General features: G+C 35.9%; 1 protein-coding gene across 4 annotated transcripts in view; it reads left to right on the top strand.

Moving 5' to 3' along the window:
* COPG2 (COPI coat complex subunit gamma 2) overlaps window positions 1–19,391 on the top strand; it is a 159,979-nt gene that overhangs the window by 58,016 nt on the left and 82,572 nt on the right. For all 4 annotated transcript variants that reach the window (XM_025291538.2, XM_044946874.1, XM_044946876.1 and 1 more), the window contains 5 exons: window positions 8,727–8,860; window positions 9,604–9,671; window positions 12,000–12,188; window positions 17,752–17,847; window positions 18,149–18,392. In XM_025291538.2, the coding sequence (XP_025147323.1) occupies window positions 8,727–8,860; window positions 9,604–9,671; window positions 12,000–12,188; window positions 17,752–17,847; window positions 18,149–18,392 (731 nt within the window). The remainder of the gene's footprint in view (window positions 1–8,726; window positions 8,861–9,603; window positions 9,672–11,999; window positions 12,189–17,751; window positions 17,848–18,148; window positions 18,393–19,391) is intronic.

Genomic DNA, 19,391 nt, shown 5'->3' with positions numbered 1-19,391 from the left:
TTAAAGTCTTTGAGAACTGTCCATATGCACTCGAAAAGAATGTATATATTACAGTCACTGGGTTGAATGTTGTGGGTTGAGTTGAGTGATTAAATTGTTCAAGTCTTTTATATCCTTAATGATTTTATTTAGGTGTTCTATCAACTATCAGGTAGGTTTAGACATCTCTGCTGGCTGCTGCTGCTAAGTCGCTTCAGTCGTGTCCGACTCTGTGTGACCCCATAGACGGCAGCCCACCAGGCTCCACCGTCCCTGGGATTCTCCAGGCAAGAACACTGGAGTGGGTTGCCATTTCCTTCTCCAATGCATGAAAGTGAAAAAATAAAGTGAAGTCGCTCAGTTGTATCTGACTCCTAGCGACCCCATGGACTGCAGCCTACCAGGCTCCTCCATCCATGGGATTTTCCAGGCAAGACTACTGGAGTGGGGTGCCATTGACTTCTCCTAGACAACTCTAGCTATTGTTAAATGATATATTTCTCCTTTTGTGTTAAGCTTTGCTTCGTATATTTTGAGGCTTTGTTGTTAAGTTTGTATATGTTTATCATTGTTTTATCAATCTACTGTAATGAGCAGTTTCTCATTATGAAATACCTCTTTTTATCTCTTGTAATATTTTTTCTTAAATTCTGCTTGTCTGATTTTAATATAGCCACCCTTGATCTTGTATGATTAGTTTGCATAGCATATCGTTTCCCATCATTTTACTTTCATCTCATTTGTGTCTTTGAACCTGATGCATGTCTCTTGTAAGCAACACATAGTTTGAGTCTGCTTTTTTTTCATCATATCTGGCAATCTTTGTCTTGTTGGAATGTTTAGACCATTCACATTTAATATAATTATTGATATGATTGTATTTAAGCTTTGCTATTTTGCTGTTTGTTCTATAGAAGTCTCCTTTTTTGTTCCTCTCTTCTTCTTTTCCTTCTTTTGTGTTAATATTTTCAGTATCCTTTAATTCCTCTGTCAGTATTTTTACTTTTTTAAAAGTTGTTTCTCTTGGAATTAAAATATGCATTTTAATTTTCCACAATCTACTTCAGATTAGGACTAATTTAATTTTAGTAAGATATAGAATCTTAGCTCCAGTGTAGTTCTGTTCTCTCCTTGCTCCTATTTGCTATTATTGTCATGTATATTACTTGTATATACATTATAAATCCAACATACAGTGTTATAATTGTTTTATACAATTTTATGTCCTTTAGTTAAGAAAAATTAAAAAAAATTTACAGAATCATTTATATTAACTCACATATTTATCATTTCTAGTGCTCTTTATATCTCCTTGATTATTCATGTCATTGTTTGGAGTCAGTCTTTCAGTTTAACAGACTTCATTTAGTATTTTTTTTATAACATCAGATATGTTAGCAATGCATTGTCTTAGGCATGATTATCTGAGAATGTCCTTTTTTAATCTTCATTTTTAGATCATAGTTCTGCTGGATAGAGAATTTTTATTTTTTTACTTCAGCACTTTGAATATGGATTTTCTATTCCATTGTTTAAGGTGAAAAGCCAGTAATTATATTGTAGCTCTTCTCTACAGTGTGATGAGTAGCTTTTATCTTGCTGCTGTCCTTATTTTGTCTTATGTCTTTGGCACTTTGACTGTTGTGTGTCTGTGTGTAGATCTTTTTGTATTTTTCCTACTTGGGATTTGTTGAGCTTCTCAAGTGTGTACATTAATATTTTAAACAAATATTGGGTGTTTTTGGTCATTATTTCTCAGGATATTCCTTTTGCTCCTTTGTCTCTCCCCTTTCCTTCTGGCATTTCTATCATGAAAATGTTGATACACGTGATCATATTCCACAGGTTTCTAAGGCTCTGTTTTTTTGTTTGTTTGTTTTTTGTTCCTTCATTCTTTATTTTCCTTAGCTGGATTATCTCAGTTTAACCTGTCTTCAAGTTTACTTTTTCTACTGTAGGTACAAATCAGCTGTTGGAGTGCAGGTTTTAATTTTTTTTAAATTGTTTCTGAACTCTTTTTTTTAATTGAGTATTGTTGATTTACAGTACTGTGTGAGTTTCAGGTGTACAGTACATTATTCACTCTTTTTTTATGGCTGAGTTATATAGTTCATTGTGTGTGTGTGTGTGTGTGTAGTCCATTGTGTGTGTGTATTAATATATATGTATGTTTATATACACATTCTTTATCCATCATCTGTTGTTGAACATTCACGTTGCTCCCATGTTTTGGTTGTTGTATTGTGCTGCTGTGAACACTGGGCTGCATGTGTCTTTTCAAGTTAGAGTTTTTGTCTTTTCTGGTTGTGTGCCCAAAAGTAAGATTGCCAAATCAATTGGTAGCTCTATTTTTAGTTCTTAAGGAGCCTCCGTACTGTTTTCCCTAGAGATTGCACCAGTTTACATTCTCACCAACAGTGTTAGAGGGTTCCCTTTTCTCCACATTCTCTCCAGCACTTACTGTTTATAGACTTTTGGATGATAGCCATTCTGATTTTTTTTAATTTCAGCACTTTGAATATGGATTCTCTATTCCATTGTTTAAGATGAAAAGCCAATAATTATATTGTACCGCAACTCTGCAAGGTGTTGAGTAGCTTTTATCTTGCTTCTGTCATTCTTCTGTCTTATGCCTTTCGCACTTTGACTGTGGTGTGTCTGTGTAGATCTTTGGTGTAAGTCGATACCTCATTGTGTTTTTTTAATAAAAGTATTTATTTGGTCACATCCAGTCTTAGTTGTAGCACGTGGGATCTATGTTGTATCATGTGAGATCTTTCGTTGCGGTGGTCTAGTTGTGGTCTGCAGGCTCTCTAGTTGAGGCAAGTGGGCTGTGGAGTGCACAGGCTCAGTAGTTGCAGCACATGGGCTCTCTAGCTGTGGTGCTCAGGCTCTGGAGTGCACAGGCTCAGTAGCTGCAGTGCACAAGCTTAGTTGCCCTAAAAGGCATGTGGGATCTTAGTTCCCTAACCAGGATCAAGCCTGCGTCCTCTGCAATGCAGGGTGGATTCTTAAAACCACTGGACCACCAGGGAAGTCCCCCTCACTGTGATTTTTATTTGCATTTCTCTAATTACTGATTTTGACCATCTTTTCATATGCATGTTGTTCATCTGTATGTTTTCTTTAGAGAAATGTTTATTTAGGTCTTATGTCCATTTTTAAATTTTTCTATTTTTTTTGATATTGAGTTGTATGAGCTCTTTGTATATTTTGGAAATTAACCTGTTGTCAGTCACGTTGTTTGCAAATATTTTCTCACATTCTGTAAGTTGTCCTTTTGTTTGTTTTAATAGCTTTTTTTTTTTTTTTTTTTTGGGACTGTGCTGGGTCTTCATTTCAGTGCATGGGCTCTCTAGTTGTGGTCCGTGGGCTCTCTAGCTGTGGCATTGTAAGCTTAGTTGTCCTGTGGCATGTGGGTTCTAAGTTCCCTGACCAGAGTTTGAACCTGTGTCTCCTGCATTGGAAGGTATATTCTTAACCACTGGACAGCCAGGGAAGACCCCTATAGGTTGTCTTTTCATTTTGTGGGCTTCTTTGCTGTGCAGAATCTGTTAAGTTTGATTAGGTCCCATTTGTTTGTTTTTGCTTTTATTTCTTTTACCTTGGGAGACAGGTCTAAGAAAATATTGCTACGCTACATGTCAGAGAATGTTTTCTTGTCTTCTGGGAACTTTATGGTATTCTTATGTGTCTTTAAACCATTTTGAGTTTATTTTTGTATGTTGTGTGAAAGAGTGTTCTGATTTCATTGATTTACATGTAGCTGTCCAGCTTTCCCAGCACCACTTGCTGAAGAGACTGTCTTTTCTCCATTGTATATTCTTGCCTCCTTTGCTGAAGATTAATTGTATGGGTTTATTTCTATTCTCTCTATTCTGTTCTCTTGATCTGTATGTCTGTTTTTATGCAGATCCCACACTATTTTGATTACTGTAGCTTTGTAGTATTGTCTGAAGTCTGGGAAGATTATACCTCCAACTTTGTTCTTTTTTTTCAGAATTGCTTTGCCAATTCTGGACCTTTTGTGGTGCCTTATAAATTTTAGGATTATTATTCTAGTTCTGTGAAAAATGTCATGGAGAATTTGATAGAGATTGCCTTAAATCTGTAGATTGCTTTGGGTAGTATGGTCATTTTAATAATATTAATTCTTCCAATCCAACAGTATGGAATATCTTTCCAATTCTGTGAGTCATCTTCAGTTTTCTTTATCAGTGTTTTAGAGTTATCAGCACATAGTTCTTTTACCTCCTTGGTTAGGTTTATTCCCAGGTGTTTCTTTTTTTAATGTGATTTTAAACAATTTTTTTTTAACTTTCTGATATTTCATTGTTACTGTAAAGAAATGCAGCCGTTTTCTGTGTATTAATCTTGTACTCTGCTACCTTGATGAATTCATTTATTCTAATGGTTTTTGTGTGGAGTCTTTAGGGTTTTTTATATAGAATATCATGTCATCTGCATAGAATGACAGTTTTACCTCTTTCAAATTTGGTTACTTTTTCTTTTTCTTGTCTGATTGCTGTGGCTAGGATTTCCAATATTATGTTGAATAGTGGTGGTGAGAGTGGGCATCCTTATCTTGTTTTAGAATTTAGCAGGAAGACTTTCAGCTTTTCACTGTTGAGTATTATGTTGGCTGTGGGTTTGTCATAAATGATTTTTATGTTGAAATGTATCCCCTCTCTACCCACTTTAGTGAGAGTTTTTATCGTGGATTGATGCTGAATTTTATCAAATGCCTTTTTTACTTCTGTTGAGATGATCATGTGGTTTTCGTCTTTTTCTTTGTTGATGTGGTATATCACATTGATTTGCATGTGTTGAACCATCTTTGTGACTCTGGAATGAATCCAACTTGACTATGGTATATGCTCTTTTATATGTATTATTGGGTTGCTTAAATTTTATTGAGGATTTTTCCATCTTTATTTGTCAAAGATGTTGGCTTGTAATTTTCTTTTTTGTAGTGTTTTTGTTTGTTTTTGGTATCAGGGTGAATCATCATAGAATGACTTTGGGAATGTTCCCTCCTCTTAAATCTTTTGGAATAATTTGAGAAGGATAGATAAATTCCTCTTTGTATGTTTGGTAGAATTCCCCAGTGAAGCCATCCAGTTCTGGACTTTTTTTTTGCAGGGAGTTTTTTGGTTTGTTTTTTTATTACAGATTTGATTTCACTTCTAATGATTGGTCTGTTCAAATTATGTTTCTTCTTGATTCAATTTTGGCTGACTGTGTGTTTCTAAAACCTATTTCATCTTGGTTGTTCAAACTGTTGGTTTGTTCATAGTATTTTCTTATGTTTTTTTGCATATCTGTGATATTGGTTGTTATTGCTCATTTCTTATTTTGTTTATTTGGATCATCTCTTTTTCTTGGTTATCTTGGCTAGAGGCTTATTTATTTTGTTTGTCTTTTCAAAAAACCGACTCTTGGTTTAATCAATACTTCCTATATTGTTTTAATCTCTGTTTTATTTATTTCCTCTCTAATCTTTATTATTTCCTTCCTTCTGATGACTTTGGGTTTTGTTTATTCTTTTTTCCCCAAGTTCTTTTAGGTGGTAGGGTAGATTATTTGAGGTTTTACTTATTTCTTGAGAAAGGCCTGTATCATGAATTTCCCTCTTTGAACTACTCTTGCTGCATCCTGTAGATTTTTGTAAGGTTGTGTTTTTCACTGTCATTTGTCTTGAAATATTTTCTGATTTCCTCGTTGACTTATTGGTTTTTCTAGTAGGATGCTGTTTAGTCTTCATGTAATTGTTCTTTTTCCCCCTTTTTCTTTCTGTGGTTGATTTCTAGTTTCATCCTGTTGTGGGCAGAAAAGATGCTTAAAATAATTTCTGTTGTCTTAAATAAGTTGAGACTTGTTTTCTGTTCTAGTATATAGTCTATCCTAGAGAATGTTCCATGACCACTTGAAAAGAGTGTGTATTTCTTTGTTTTTTCTTTTTTTTTTTTTTTTTTTTGAAGGGGGATGAAATATCCTGTAGATATCAATTAAGTACATCCATTCTCTTGTGCCATTTAGGATCTCTCTTGCCTTATTACTTTTCTGTCTTGAAAGATCTGTTAATTGATGTCAGTGGGATGGTAAAGTCTCCTGCTCTTACTGTATTCCTGTTAATTTCTCCCTTTATGTCTGTTGTATTAATCCCTTTATCATTTTATAGTGTCCTCCTTTGTCTTCCTTTATAGAGTTTGTTTTAAAGTCCATTTTGTCTGATATGAATATTGCTACCCCTACTTTTGATGCTTTTGAACTGTGGTGTTGGAGAAGATTCTTGAGAGTCCCTTGGACTGCAAGGAGATCCAACCAGTGCATTCTGAAGGAGATCAGCCCTGGGATTTCTTTGGAAGGAATGATGCTAAAGCTGAAACTCCAGTACTTTGGCCACCTCATGTGAAGAGTTGACTCACTGGAAAAGACTCTGATGCTGGGAGGGATTGGGGGCAGGAGGAGAAGGGGACGACAGGGATGAGATGGCTGGATGGCATCACTGACTCGATGGACGTGAATCTCAGTGAACTCCGGGAGTTGGTGATAGACAGGGAGGCCTGGCATGCTGCGATTCATGGGGTCGCAAAGAGTCGGACACAACTGAGCAACTGAACTAACTAACCCCTACTTTCCTGTTGTTTCCATTTGCATGAAATCTTTTTTCATGCCTCACTTTCAGTCTGTGTGTGTCTTTCATCCTAAAGTGAATGTCTTGTAGGCATTATGTTGTAGGTTCTTATTTTTTTATCCAAGCAGATTTGAATTTTTTATTCTAGTTATACACTGTTCTAAATCCAGAGTTTCTATCTGGCACTTTTTTTTTTTCCTTTTTTGATAATCTCCTTTGGGTGAAGCATGACTGTCATGCCTATAATTGTTAAATTCCTTTTAATTCTTTAGATATGGTTTCCTTTGCTTCTTTGAACATATTTATATTAGTTGACTTAGGGTTTTTGCCTAGTAAATCCAACATCTGGGCTCCCTTGAGTAATTTCTACTGCTTTTTTCCTGTATATATGGGCCATATCTCACTATTTCTTTGTGTGTGTCATAACATTTTTGTCAAAAACTGGATATTTAATATACTGTGGTAACTGGCAATCTTACTTCCCCCTTCTCCGTCCTTGGGGTTTGCTTGTTGTTGTTGTTTAGTGACTTTCCAGAAGTAATTCTGTGGTCCTTACTCTCTGTCATTCTTTATCCCTACTGAAGTCTCTACTTGATTAACTGAGTGTTAGGATAATAATTTCACAGATTTTTTTTTAAATGCTTTTGACCAACATATCTCCCATCTTTTTATCAGTGGGCACTTTGTGTGTTGGAGCATGCCTTCCATGATCTGGCAGTTCATAACTCTGTCTTAGCCTTCCCTTCCTAATTGTGCAGAAACAAAGTCAAGTATGAGTGAGAGGCTCAAGCTCTATCAGAAATTTCCTGGGTATTTGCACAGCCTTCTAGATCCTAGGAGTATGTCAGAAGCGGGTGTCTCCTTTCTTACACTTTCTTTTTGTGTTTTTTGGGCCAGTTTCTTGTTTGCCCCACTAGAGTCACTGCCTGTGGCACTGCAGTGTTCAGCAATTGCTGCTGATTTTGGGGAGACAGATCTCCTGGGGATAGGACCTCCCTCACTGAATGACATCTGAGTGAGATGAGATAAAAATTAGCTTTGGGGAGTTCCTTGGCAGTCCAGTGGTTAGGACTCCATGCTACTACTACAGATGACATGGGTTCAGTCCCTGTTTGGTGAACTGAGATCCCAATGCTGTGTGGCATGTTCCCCCACTAGGGGGGGAGGGGAAGATTAGCTTCATGAATGGGGCTATTTTAGGGAGCATCAGGTCAAGTTGTGACTGTGGTCTAGGGACAGGTCTTTTGATGGTGCTCCAGATTCATCTGCCCCATTCAGTGGCTATTAGGCTGCTGGCTTTCAGAGCTAGTATGGTTCTGAGGCCCTGCTTTTCAAGGCTACCATGAAGCTGGGAAGAGTGCATGAAGTAGAGCAAGTTAAAATACCAGAATACAAGGGCCTCCCAGGTGGCGCTAGTGGTAAAGAACCATCCTGCCAATGCTAGGAGACATAAGAGATGCAGATTCAATCCCTAGTTTGGGAAGATCCCCTGGAGGAGGACATGGCAACCCACTCCAGTATTCTTGCCTGGAGAATTGCATGGACAGAGGAGCCTGGCAGGCTACGGTCCATAGGGTGGCAAAGAGTTGGGCACGACTGAAGTGACTGAGCACAGATAGCAAACAAAATACTGGAAAGCTTACTGTTCTCATGAAAATCCAGCAATTCATCTTGAATAAATATTTCTAGGATTGTTGCAAGCCTTTGGCTATTTTCTAAAGTGCTGAAAAAGCTTTGTTTGTTTGTTTTTTTTAATTTTATTTTATTTTTAAACTTTACGTAATTGTATTAGTTTTGCCAAATATCAAAATGAATCTGCCACAGGTATACATGTGTTCCCCATCCTGAACCCTCCTCCCTCCTCCCTCCCCATTCCATCCCTCTGGGTCGTCCCAGTGCACCAGCCCCAAGCATCCAGTATCGTGCATCGAACCTGGACTGTTGAAATTTACACTAGTATTCTCATTGATTTTATGGAGTGGTGGATTTTCAGAGGTCCTTTGTTCATATTTCCAAAGTGCTTCTCATTCTGTCTGTGCTTTTAACCACTGTGCACATTGCCTCTGTTCTTTATGATGTCTAATTATGGCCCATGTCTATTTATTGTTAGCCATGAAAGTCCAATCTTTGATTTCATTGAGAGCTGCTTGCGAAATAAACATGAAATGGTCATTTATGAAGCTGCTTCAGCTATCATCCATCTTCCTAACTGTACTGCAAGGGAGTTGGCACCTGCTGTTTCAGGTTGGTTGTATATTTGATAACTGGCTTTAGTTTATAGTCTTATTTTTTTTAAGTTCCATAGGTCTGCAGAATAGGTATTTTTGAACCTTAGCTCTGTATATATATATAGCCTTTCCATTCTGATATGTAGATTATTTATTTTGGTACTTTAATTATAGTTGTACTTTCATATCCTTGGTTCTACATCCTATTGATTCAACCAGATTGATTCATGGTTGATTGAATCCTTAGATGTGGAACCTGCAGATACCAAGGGCTGAATGTACTACACGATTTTCTATAAGGTTCTTTAGCATCCCCAGATTTGGGTATCTGCCAGGGGTCCCAGCAGATGTGGAAGGGTGACTATACTTCTCTTTCTGAAGTTATTTCCTAATATTCAGAACATTTAAGATTTTACTTAGAAAAAAGTAAAAAAACAAGTAAATTAAGTTTTCTTTCATGTTTAAAAAGCCCATTTTCTCTTATAACTATAAATATTCCTATTCTTTAAGTTCAGATATTAATGGGTATATTAATTTTTTAGGAAAAAGAATAAACTTTGTTTCCTATATTTAAAGTTTTTATAACTCAACAAAAAGTACTTTTTCTAGTTTTGACGGTATATTTTTATGTGAATTTTTGATGCTATGATCTAATTTCCTTATGTGTATTTTTAATATGATTCTTCATGTGCTATATTTTCAGAAATATGCTAAATGTTGAAATGAGCTATATTAACAGTGACCCTTTTTCTTTCCTAGTTCTTCAGCTTTTCTGTAGTTCTCCTAAGCCAGCTTTGAGATATGCAGCTGTGAGGACCTTGAACAAGGTAGGGGTTCCTTTTCTAACTACTGTTTTCTATCAGTGTTTCCTTCAGAAACATTAAATTGAAGCATTTGGCTTTCTGTCCAAAGTGAGTAGATATGATTTATGGGCTTCACTTCGTAGCACCTCACTTGCATTTGTGGCCTTACATATATGGCCATAGGTAGTATTATTCAATTAAGGATTATAATTCATTTCTGACTTTAAGCATTTTACATTCAAGAGCCATACCATCCAATATGACAGACATTAGCCATAAGTGGCTGTTTCCATTTAAGTTAATTATAATTAAATAAAAATTTAAAAATTCAGTTCCTCAGTCATTGTAGTCGCACTTCATGTGCTCAATACCCATGTGTTGTTATTGACTATCATATTAGACACTGCATATATAAAATATTTCCATCACTGCAGAAAGTTTTCTTGGACAAGACTGGTCTATAGCAACACTATCCAGTAGAAACATTTATATGAGTCACTTGTGTAATTTTACATTTTATTGTAGCCACATTAAGTTTTTTTATGATGAGATTGATTTTAATAATACATCTTATTTACCATCATGTTTAAAAAATATAATTTTATACTGACTGTGTATTGATACATTTTTACCTTCTAGCTTTTCATACTAAGTCTTTGCCATTTAGTTTATTTTGTATTTACAGCATACCTCAATTTGGAATAGTCATATTTCAAATGCTTAGTAGTCACGTGTGGTTATTGGCTACCATATTGGACAGCGTAAATCTGGAGGATACAGTGCAAAGCACAGAATGAATTAAATAACTATAAAAATTTTAAATGAAAGTTTAATATTATAGAAGACTGATCTAATGTAGTTACATACATTATTACACTAGATTACAGTAGATTATAAATTAATTGTATGAACAATTGGAGAAGAGAGAAATTAGAGCAGCCAAGGAAGAAGCTTTTATAGAACAATATGAATTGTATTTTGAAGAGTTGATATAGGTGTACATTTCTTCATCTATAATCTTGCAGCCAAATGTATCTGAGAACTCACCAATTTTTGAATTTTAGAGAGGTAATATCATGCCCTCTCTTAAATTAATACTAACTAACCCCTTTGTGCCTGGAGCAATTAGACACAGACACGTTAATATTTCTGCTTTATATATATGACTGTCCTCAATAACTGGAATAAATTAATACTTCAGTTCAGTTCAGTTGCTCAGTCGTGTCCGACTCTTTGCGACCTCATAAACTGCAGCACGCCAGGCCTCCCTGTCCATCACCAACTCCCGGAGTTCACTCAAACTCACGTCCATCGAGTCGGTGATGCCATCCAGCCATCTCATCCCTGTCGTCCCCTTCTCCTCCTGCCCCCAATCCCTCCCAGTATCAGAGTCTTTTCCAGTGAGTCAGCTCTTCGCATGAGGTGGCCAAAGTATTGGAGTTTCAGCTTTAGCATCATTCCTTCCAAAGAACACCCAGGACTGATCTCCTTTAGAATGGACTGGTTGGATCTCCTTGTAGTCCAAGGGACTCTCAAGAGTCTTCTCCAACACCACAGTTCAAAAGCATCAGTTCTTCAGCGCTCAGCCTTCTTCACAGTCCAACTCTCACAGCCATACATGACCACTGGAAAAACCATAGCCTTGACTAGACGGACCTTTGTTGGCAAAGTAATGTCTCTGCTTTTGAATATGCTATCTAGGTTAGTCTTACATTAGTTTGGGTCATGTTTTGCTGTGAAGTGAATTTTGATGCCAGTACTTTGCTGAGTTTTCAGAATTTTAGCATTGTATGGTAAAGGATTCTATACCAGTACTGGGTTAGGCAGAGAGGTGAACATCATCAGTAAAAAGCAAAGAATCAGGTCAATGACAGACATGTTTTAGTGACCATGTCCAATCCAATTTGGCTGGAGTTTGCTTGCTTAAATACCACAAGTGTTGTAAGTGATACTAAGTTTAAATATCTTTGAGCAATGTTTATCATTCTAGTTCCTACTCTCAGAGATCCTAACATCTAGTAGAATAGATAACTATGAACACATGTACTATGAGGAGAAACAGTCCAACTGTAGTAAAAGACAGACTATGATATTGTTATAAAGGTTATAGAAACCTGTGAAGATAAAGTGCTATGCAGTACTATAACTAGCAGTTAATCATTTATCAAATAATATAGCATACTTTATTAATCTGAAGCATTCATCTTGAAATAATTATTTAATTATGCTGTTTCATTTAGATTTTTAAAAGCCATTTACATTAAATAAAATTCATATTTTCCTTTTATTTTTTAAAATTCTGGTCTTTATTAGTAGCAGTTTGCTTAATTTTTTTTCTTGCCGTTCGACAAGGTGGCAATGAAGCACCCCTCTGCTGTTACTGCCTGCAATCTGGACCTAGAAAACTTGATCACAGACTCAAACAGAAGCATTGCTACCCTGGCCATTACTACGCTTCTCAAAACAGGAAGTGAGAGCAGTGTGGACAGGCTTATGAAGCAGATATCATCCTTTGTGTCTGAAATCTCAGATGAGTTCAAGGTAGGAGTTTAAATATGACCATGTTTTCTCCAAGTCTCTGGCTCACCATAACATTTCTGTTCTTAATAGTGTCTTTTGATGAACAAAAGCTTTAAGTTTCATGAAGTCTCATTTATTATTTTTTTTCTTTCCCAGTTATTGCTTTCTGTGTCCTCAAAAACGTTTGTCTAAGTCTTCAAGATACTTTGCCATTTTTTATTGTGAATGTTTTACAGTTTTAGCTTTTACATTTTGGTCTGTGATCCAACTTGAATTAATATTTGTGTGTAAGTTCAGGTTTTTTTCCATTGTGATTTCCAGTTATTCCAGCATAATTTAAAACATTTCTTTCCCCACTGGAGTGCTTGACATCTTTGTCTAAAAAGCAGATACACATATAATTGCAGGTATGTTTCTGGGATGCTTATCACATTCTGTGGAGCTATTTGTTGGTCCTATGCCAGTATCAGACTATATCAATTAATGTAGCTTCATGGTACCTCTTAAATGTGTGGTCTGCCAACTTTTTCATTTTTTGTAATATTTTATTCCTTTGCTTTCCATATAAAATTTACAATCAGATTATAATTTCTGTAAAACAAAGCCTTCCAAGATTACGATTGGAGTTGTGTTAAATCTATAATCAATTTGGGGAAAGCTAACAGCTTAATAATTATTCTTCAGTTCATGAATATGGCAAATCGCTCCCTTTATTTAGGTCTTCTTTAATTTATCTGAGCAATGTTTCATAGCATTTACTCTAGAGGTATTGCACGTCTTTTGTTAAATTAATATCTAAATATTTTATGCTTTTAAAAATCCATTTTATTAACATTTCTATTTCATTGTTTCTACTAGTATTATATTAAAAATACTTTTTTTTTTAACTTTCCCATAACTCAATATTCTTGCTAAGTTCCCTTTTTTTTGAGTTCCCTTATTAGTTCTAGTAGTTGTTATATACATCCCTTAGGATTGTTTTATGTAAATAATCATGTTATTGTGAATAGATACTTCATTTCCAGTTCAAATACCTTTCCTTTTTTTCCTTGTCTTATTAAAATGGCTAGGACTTCCAATACAGTGTTGAGTAGAACTGGTGAGAATGTGTCAAAGAAAATCAAAGTAGCAATAAATTTTAGTTAGATGAATTAAAGTTAAAAGATTTTATTCCTTCATTTTTATTTAATTCTCAGTCAAGAGGTATAACTGACCCTATTTACTCTCTTCTAGTATTTACCTACTTTTAAAAAACCAACTTAGCCTGTGTATTCAAGTAGACATTTTGAATCTTTGGGAAACCTTGGGAGGTTATGAAGTTCATTTTGTACTGTAGTTTATTGAATGCATCTCCTATGTGTGAACGTTTGGATACTTTGCAATATTCTGTGATTACAGATAATGCTGCAGTGGACAAACTTATATCTATGTTGTCTTGAAATTTGGTGGTGTGTCCTGAGGGTAGATTTCTAGAAGTTCATATGCTAGGCTGAAGAGTAGATAAGTATGTAGTTTTAGAGAATGTTAAATTCTACCAGCCTGTTTCCCCATACCCTCACTAGTAGAGTACATATATTGTATTTTGAAGTTTTTCCAACCAGATGGACTAGAAAGGGTATCTCAGTGTAGTTTTAACTTGAATTTCTCTTATTATGAGGGAAGATAAACATCCTTTCATATTTTTAAAGATCATTTAATTTCTTTTTGAATATTGTCTGCTCGTGTCTTTTTCTAATTTTCTGTAGGGTTTTTGGTCTTTTGTTTCCTTTATTAAAGTTTTTTGTATGTTAGGGATATTAGTTCTTTAACTGTGAAATGTGTTATGATGTTTTATCCCAATTTGTCATTTGTCCTTTGATTATTCTCATGATACTTCGGTCATGCACAAGTTTTTAATTTTTATGCAAATTTGTTGATCTTTTCTTTTACTGCATTGGGCTTTTGAGTAATAACAGTTCACCCGTGGAGGGGGGGGAAGAATTCACCCATGTTTTCTTCTAGTATATGTATAATTTCATATTAAATATATGATCTATTAGGTTTTATTATTATATTTATGTAGAATGAGAAATGGATCTTACAGTTTTCCAATGACTATCCAGTTGTCCACCACCCCCCAATTTTATTTAAAGGGCTGTCTTTGCCCAGTATCTGAGATATCACTTTTACCATATACTAAAGTTCCATATGTATTAATACTTGTGTCTGTTTGGAGGCTTTCTGTTCTATTCTGTTGTTCTCTTTATCTATTCATACATCAGTACCACACACTGTTTTAAATATTTGTATTAAATATTTTAAAAATTTGTATTAAATATTTAAAAAATTTGTAAGGATGTTTTAATATCTGTTAGTCTTCTGTCATGATGAAAGTGAAAGAGGAGAGTGAAAAAGTTGGCTTAAAGCTCAACATTCAGAAAACTAAGTGGGGAAACAGTGGAAACAATGTCAGACTTTATTTTTTGGGGCTCCAAAATAACTGCAGATGGTGATTGCAGCCATGAAATTAAAAGACACTTACTCTTTGGAAGGAAAGTTATGACCAACCTAGATAGCATATTCAAAAGCAGAGACATTACTTTGCCAACAAAGGTCCTTCTAGTCAAGGCTATGGTTTTTCCAGTGGTCATGTACGGATGTGAGAGTTGGACTGTGAAGAAGGCTGAGAGTTGAAGAATTGATGCTTTTGAACTGTGGTGTTGGAGAAGACTCTTGGGAGTCCCTTAGACTGCAAGGAGATCCAACCAGTCCATTCTAAAGGAGATCAGTCCTGGGTGTTCTTTGGAAGGAATGATGCTAAAGCTGAAACTCCAATACTTTGGCCACCTCATGCGAAGAGTTGACTCATTGGAAAAGACACTGATTCTGGGAGGGATTGGGGGCAGGAGGAGAAGGGGATGACAGAGGATGAGATGGCTGGATGGCATCACCAACTCTATGGACGTGAGTTTGAGTGAACTCCAGGAGTTGGTGATGGACAGGGAGGCCTGGCGTGCTGCAGTTCATAGGGTCGCAAAGGGTCGGACACGACTGAGGGACTGAACTGAACTGAGTCTCCTCTCATAGCTCTTTATTTTCCTTAGCTGTTTTTACATGCTTATATTTCTTTTGAACTTTAGTATTAGCTCATCTAGTGGCTTCGTTTAAAAAATCTCATTGGCATTTTTATTGAGATCACATTAAATTTATAAGTTTTCTTAGGGGAGAATAAATAATAATGTTGAGATATCCTAACCAAGAACAAAGGATATTTTAAAATTTAAATCTACTTTTGTGCGTTTCATGAATATTTTATGGTATTTTTATATTAGATTTGAATGTTTTAAAAATTCCTTTCTTATGTCCTTTATTGTTGTTTCTATTATAAATCTTCTTTTATTCTTTATATCTTCTAAAGTAGTTATTATTCATGTGTATGAGTAGTATTATTTTTGCATGTTAACTTTACAACCTGCTACCTTGCTGAATTATTTTATTGAGTTAGTTTTATCATCAACTCTCTGAAGTTTTCCACATTATTTTGTTATATCATCTGTAAATAAAGATGATTTTGTCTTTTATTTTCTAATTTTTATTCCTCAATTGTTTTCTCCTGTCTACTCACATTGGCTAATTAGTGCCAGAATAATGTCAAATAATAGTCAAGATAGTAGCACTGTTTTCTTGTTTCTGATCTTAAAGCAAATGAGTCTTGGGGTTCTCTATTAAGTAATATGCTGCCAACAGGATTGAGGGAGTGTGTGTGTGTGTGTGTGTGTGCATAACATGAAAGTTTCCATCCATTCCTATCTTATATTTTAAAGAATTTTTAAGGGACTTTCCTGGTCCATTGGTTAAGAATCCACCTGCCAATGCAGGGGACATCCAGTTCCCTGGTCCAGGAACTAAGATCCCATGTGCCATGGAACAACTAAGCCCATGTACCAAAAATACTGATGCCCATGTATTCTAGAGCCTGTGCTTTGCAGTAAGAGAAGCCACCACCACAAGAAGCCTGCTCACTGCAACTAGCCCACACACAGCAGTGAAGAGCCCGTGTGCCACAACAAAGACCCAGCACAGCCAAAAATAAAGAAAAAAAAGAATTTTTATTAGAAATAAGTGTTGGATTTTATCAAAGGCTTTTCAGCATCTGTGGATGTAGCTATATTCTGCCATATTCTTTTTCTTCTTAGACTCATTAATATTGATGAATTATATTAATTTTCTAATGTCAAACCATTCTTGCATGCTTGGTATACATTCCATTTCATCATGGGATATTATTTTCTTACTGTAGGATTGGAGTCTGTTAGCCAATTATCACTTGGAATTTTTGTATCAATATTCACAAATGATTTCCATCTATAATTTTTTTTTAGCATATATACTGTGTTTATTAGGTTTATATGTCATTGCTTCATAACAGTTGTAGTTATTTCCCTTCATATTCTATGCTCTGAAACAACATATATAGATTTGGGACTGTCTGGTTATTGGGAGACAATTCTCCAGTCTCCATAAATTTCTTGCATTTCTGCACACCCAGCAAATTACACACTAACTGCCTTTTGTTTCCTACTTTATCAGTTGTGTTCCCTTTGTATAGTACAGAGTTTCTTCCAATCTCAAAAGATGGAAGCATCTCCCTTAAGTAGTAAAGGGCAGATTTCCATATAGCCCTAGAAGAGACAGGCAGTCCTCCCTATAGAGCAAAAAGCAAACATGCTTATTGCCCAGTGTAATAAAGATGATGTTTCCCTTCTGAATAAATGACTGGCATGCTTACTGCCCACTGTCAAATATTCAAGTTCCATATCTCAGATTCTCCTGTAATGCTGCCTACTGTGGGCTCAAGTGTTATCTGGTCCTTTTTGCCTCATCCTGTGGGTATTGGGGCTCAGAAAACTGAGCCCCAAATGCCGATACACTCGCTACTGCTTTTGCTGTGAGTAAATAACTGTCTTTCATCTCTCATTCGGGATCCTTGTGTTCTCTTCCAGAATCCATGAAATTATGGTAGTCTATAAAGTTTGCAAGTAGAATAAAAGTCTCACATCCTTTTTACTTCTTGACACTGGTCTTTAAAATTGTGGTAAAAATTTCCTAGAAACCATTTTGTGAAGTAGTTCCTTGGTGACTTTCTCTGTTTCTTCTCTGGAAAGCAGTCTGTTTAAGTTTTTTTTATCTTTACTGTTCACTTTAAAATTTTTTTTTTTTTAATTTTTATTTTATTTTTAAACTTTACATAACTGTATTAGATTTGCCAAATATCAAAATGAATCTTTTGTGAAAATTTTAAATGTAAAATTTTAAAATATGCTCGAAGCTTATTTTGCTTTGGAGCAAAGGGAGGGATCTCTTGAATGCACCTCACTTTTACTCTTCTTTCTATTTTACTTTCCTCTTTGACCTTCTTTCACAAAGAACCATTATTGTCATTTTAGTTAATTATGGTGCCTTCTTGGCTTGTGGTAAATAAGAGGGAATGTATGCTTAAGTAGCTAAAGTTCTGAAGACGAACGCCCTTTCTGTGTTTTTCTCTAGGTGGTAGCTGTACAGCCATTATACAAGGGGCATGTCCTTTTTGTTTGTTTTTCTACAGGTCGTGGTTGTACAGGCAATTAGTGCTCTCTGTCAGAAATACCCTCGAAAGCACAGCGTCATGATGACTTTCCTCTCCAACATGCTCCGAGACGATGTAGGTGGACTGCTTTGTAATTGTGGGAAGTTGCTCGCTTCAGTTCTTATACCCTAGTGTTTAAAGCAGCTTTCCTTATCATCTCAGCCTGCCTATCAAATAATATTCTCAATTCTAGCTTCTGTCTTATTGCTAAACATAGTATTGCTTTTGACTTTCCCACTTGGAGGGAAAAGACATTTTTGTTTCTTTCAGAAGGGAAGGGAAATGAAATTTGAATGTTACATCATAAGCCTTGGAGTAAAATAATTTTTCCAAAAAGTGCCCTCAGAGTGAATGGCAGTTTTTCTTCTTTTGCCAGGGAGGCTTTGAATATAAACGGGCCATCGTGGACTGCATAATCCACATTGTAGAAGAGAACCCTGAGAGTAAAGAGGCAGGTCTAGCCCACCTCTGTGAATTCATCGAGGACTGTGAACACACTGTTCTGGCTACAAAGATCCTACACTTGTTGGGCAAAGAGGGCCCCAGAACACCTGTCCCCTCCAAGTATATCCGCTTTATTTTTAATAGGGTTGTCCTGGAGAATGAGGCTGTCAGAGCTGGTGAGTAATTGGAGCACTGATAATGAGCATAACTGGTAATATTGGGAAATACTTAACTCAAGGGGGTGGTAATGAAATTGGAAAATGACATTGCAATGTCTGTTTGGTGGTGGGATCTTGGAGCATACTTAGGCCTCAGATATACAGCTTTCTCTTTGTATTCCAATTTCCATCCTGATTTCAGCCTTGTATCAGAGACAAATAACCCTTGACCTTCAGATTGACAGAAGACTTTGATGGTGTCATCCTTTTTTTTCAGCTAAGGCCTCAAGTATGAATGTCTTTGAAATTTGTCTCCCACTGTAGCTTGTAAGTGACTTTTTGAACAGATCTTAGGAATTTTTTTACTTTCTTCTCTCTAATTGTTCCTTCTCCTTAGCATGTGAACTGGTCCAAATCTCTCCTGTTAAAACTACAGGCCTTCATTTGATTCATTGTCTCTCACTAGGTACTGACCATATTTCCTGTTACAGAACCTTGAAGCAGCCATTACCAGCTGCCTCTCTGAACTTACTTTCCATTTTCTATTCAGTTCCCTATAATCTTGCTCTCTGCCTTAAAAATCTTCTGAAGCAATTTTTTTTTTTTTAATCCTTAAAAGCTAGCTGGAAAATCAAGTTAGACACTTTAATGTTCTTATCCTTATTCACCTCAGTCAATTTGATGGGCTGTTGACTAAACACTTCATGAAACTCTCTTCCCTTGGTTTCCACAAATAGCCTGCATCTTTCCACCATTCCTCAATCTTCTTTACAGAGCTTCTCTTCCATTCCTTAAAATGTTAGTTTTCTTTAGGGGGTTGTTGTCTCAGCATCCACATTCTTGTGATCATTTTCAGAGTTCTGCTGATATGCTGTGGCGTTGTAGTCATGTCTCTCTCCTGAACTTGTATGTTTAGCTGTCCCAGGCACTTCAAATTCACCTTGAAATTCAAACTATCCCAAAAGAAATCCTTATCTATACTGTCCACTCAGTTGCAAGACTAGAACCTTATTCCAT

The sequence above is a fragment of the Bubalus bubalis genome, chromosome 8, assembly GCF_019923935.1.
Source record: "Bubalus bubalis isolate 160015118507 breed Murrah chromosome 8, NDDB_SH_1, whole genome shotgun sequence".
NCBI lineage: Eukaryota > Metazoa > Chordata > Mammalia > Artiodactyla > Bovidae > Bubalus > Bubalus bubalis.
This window is presented reverse-complemented; position numbering and strand designations above follow the sequence as displayed.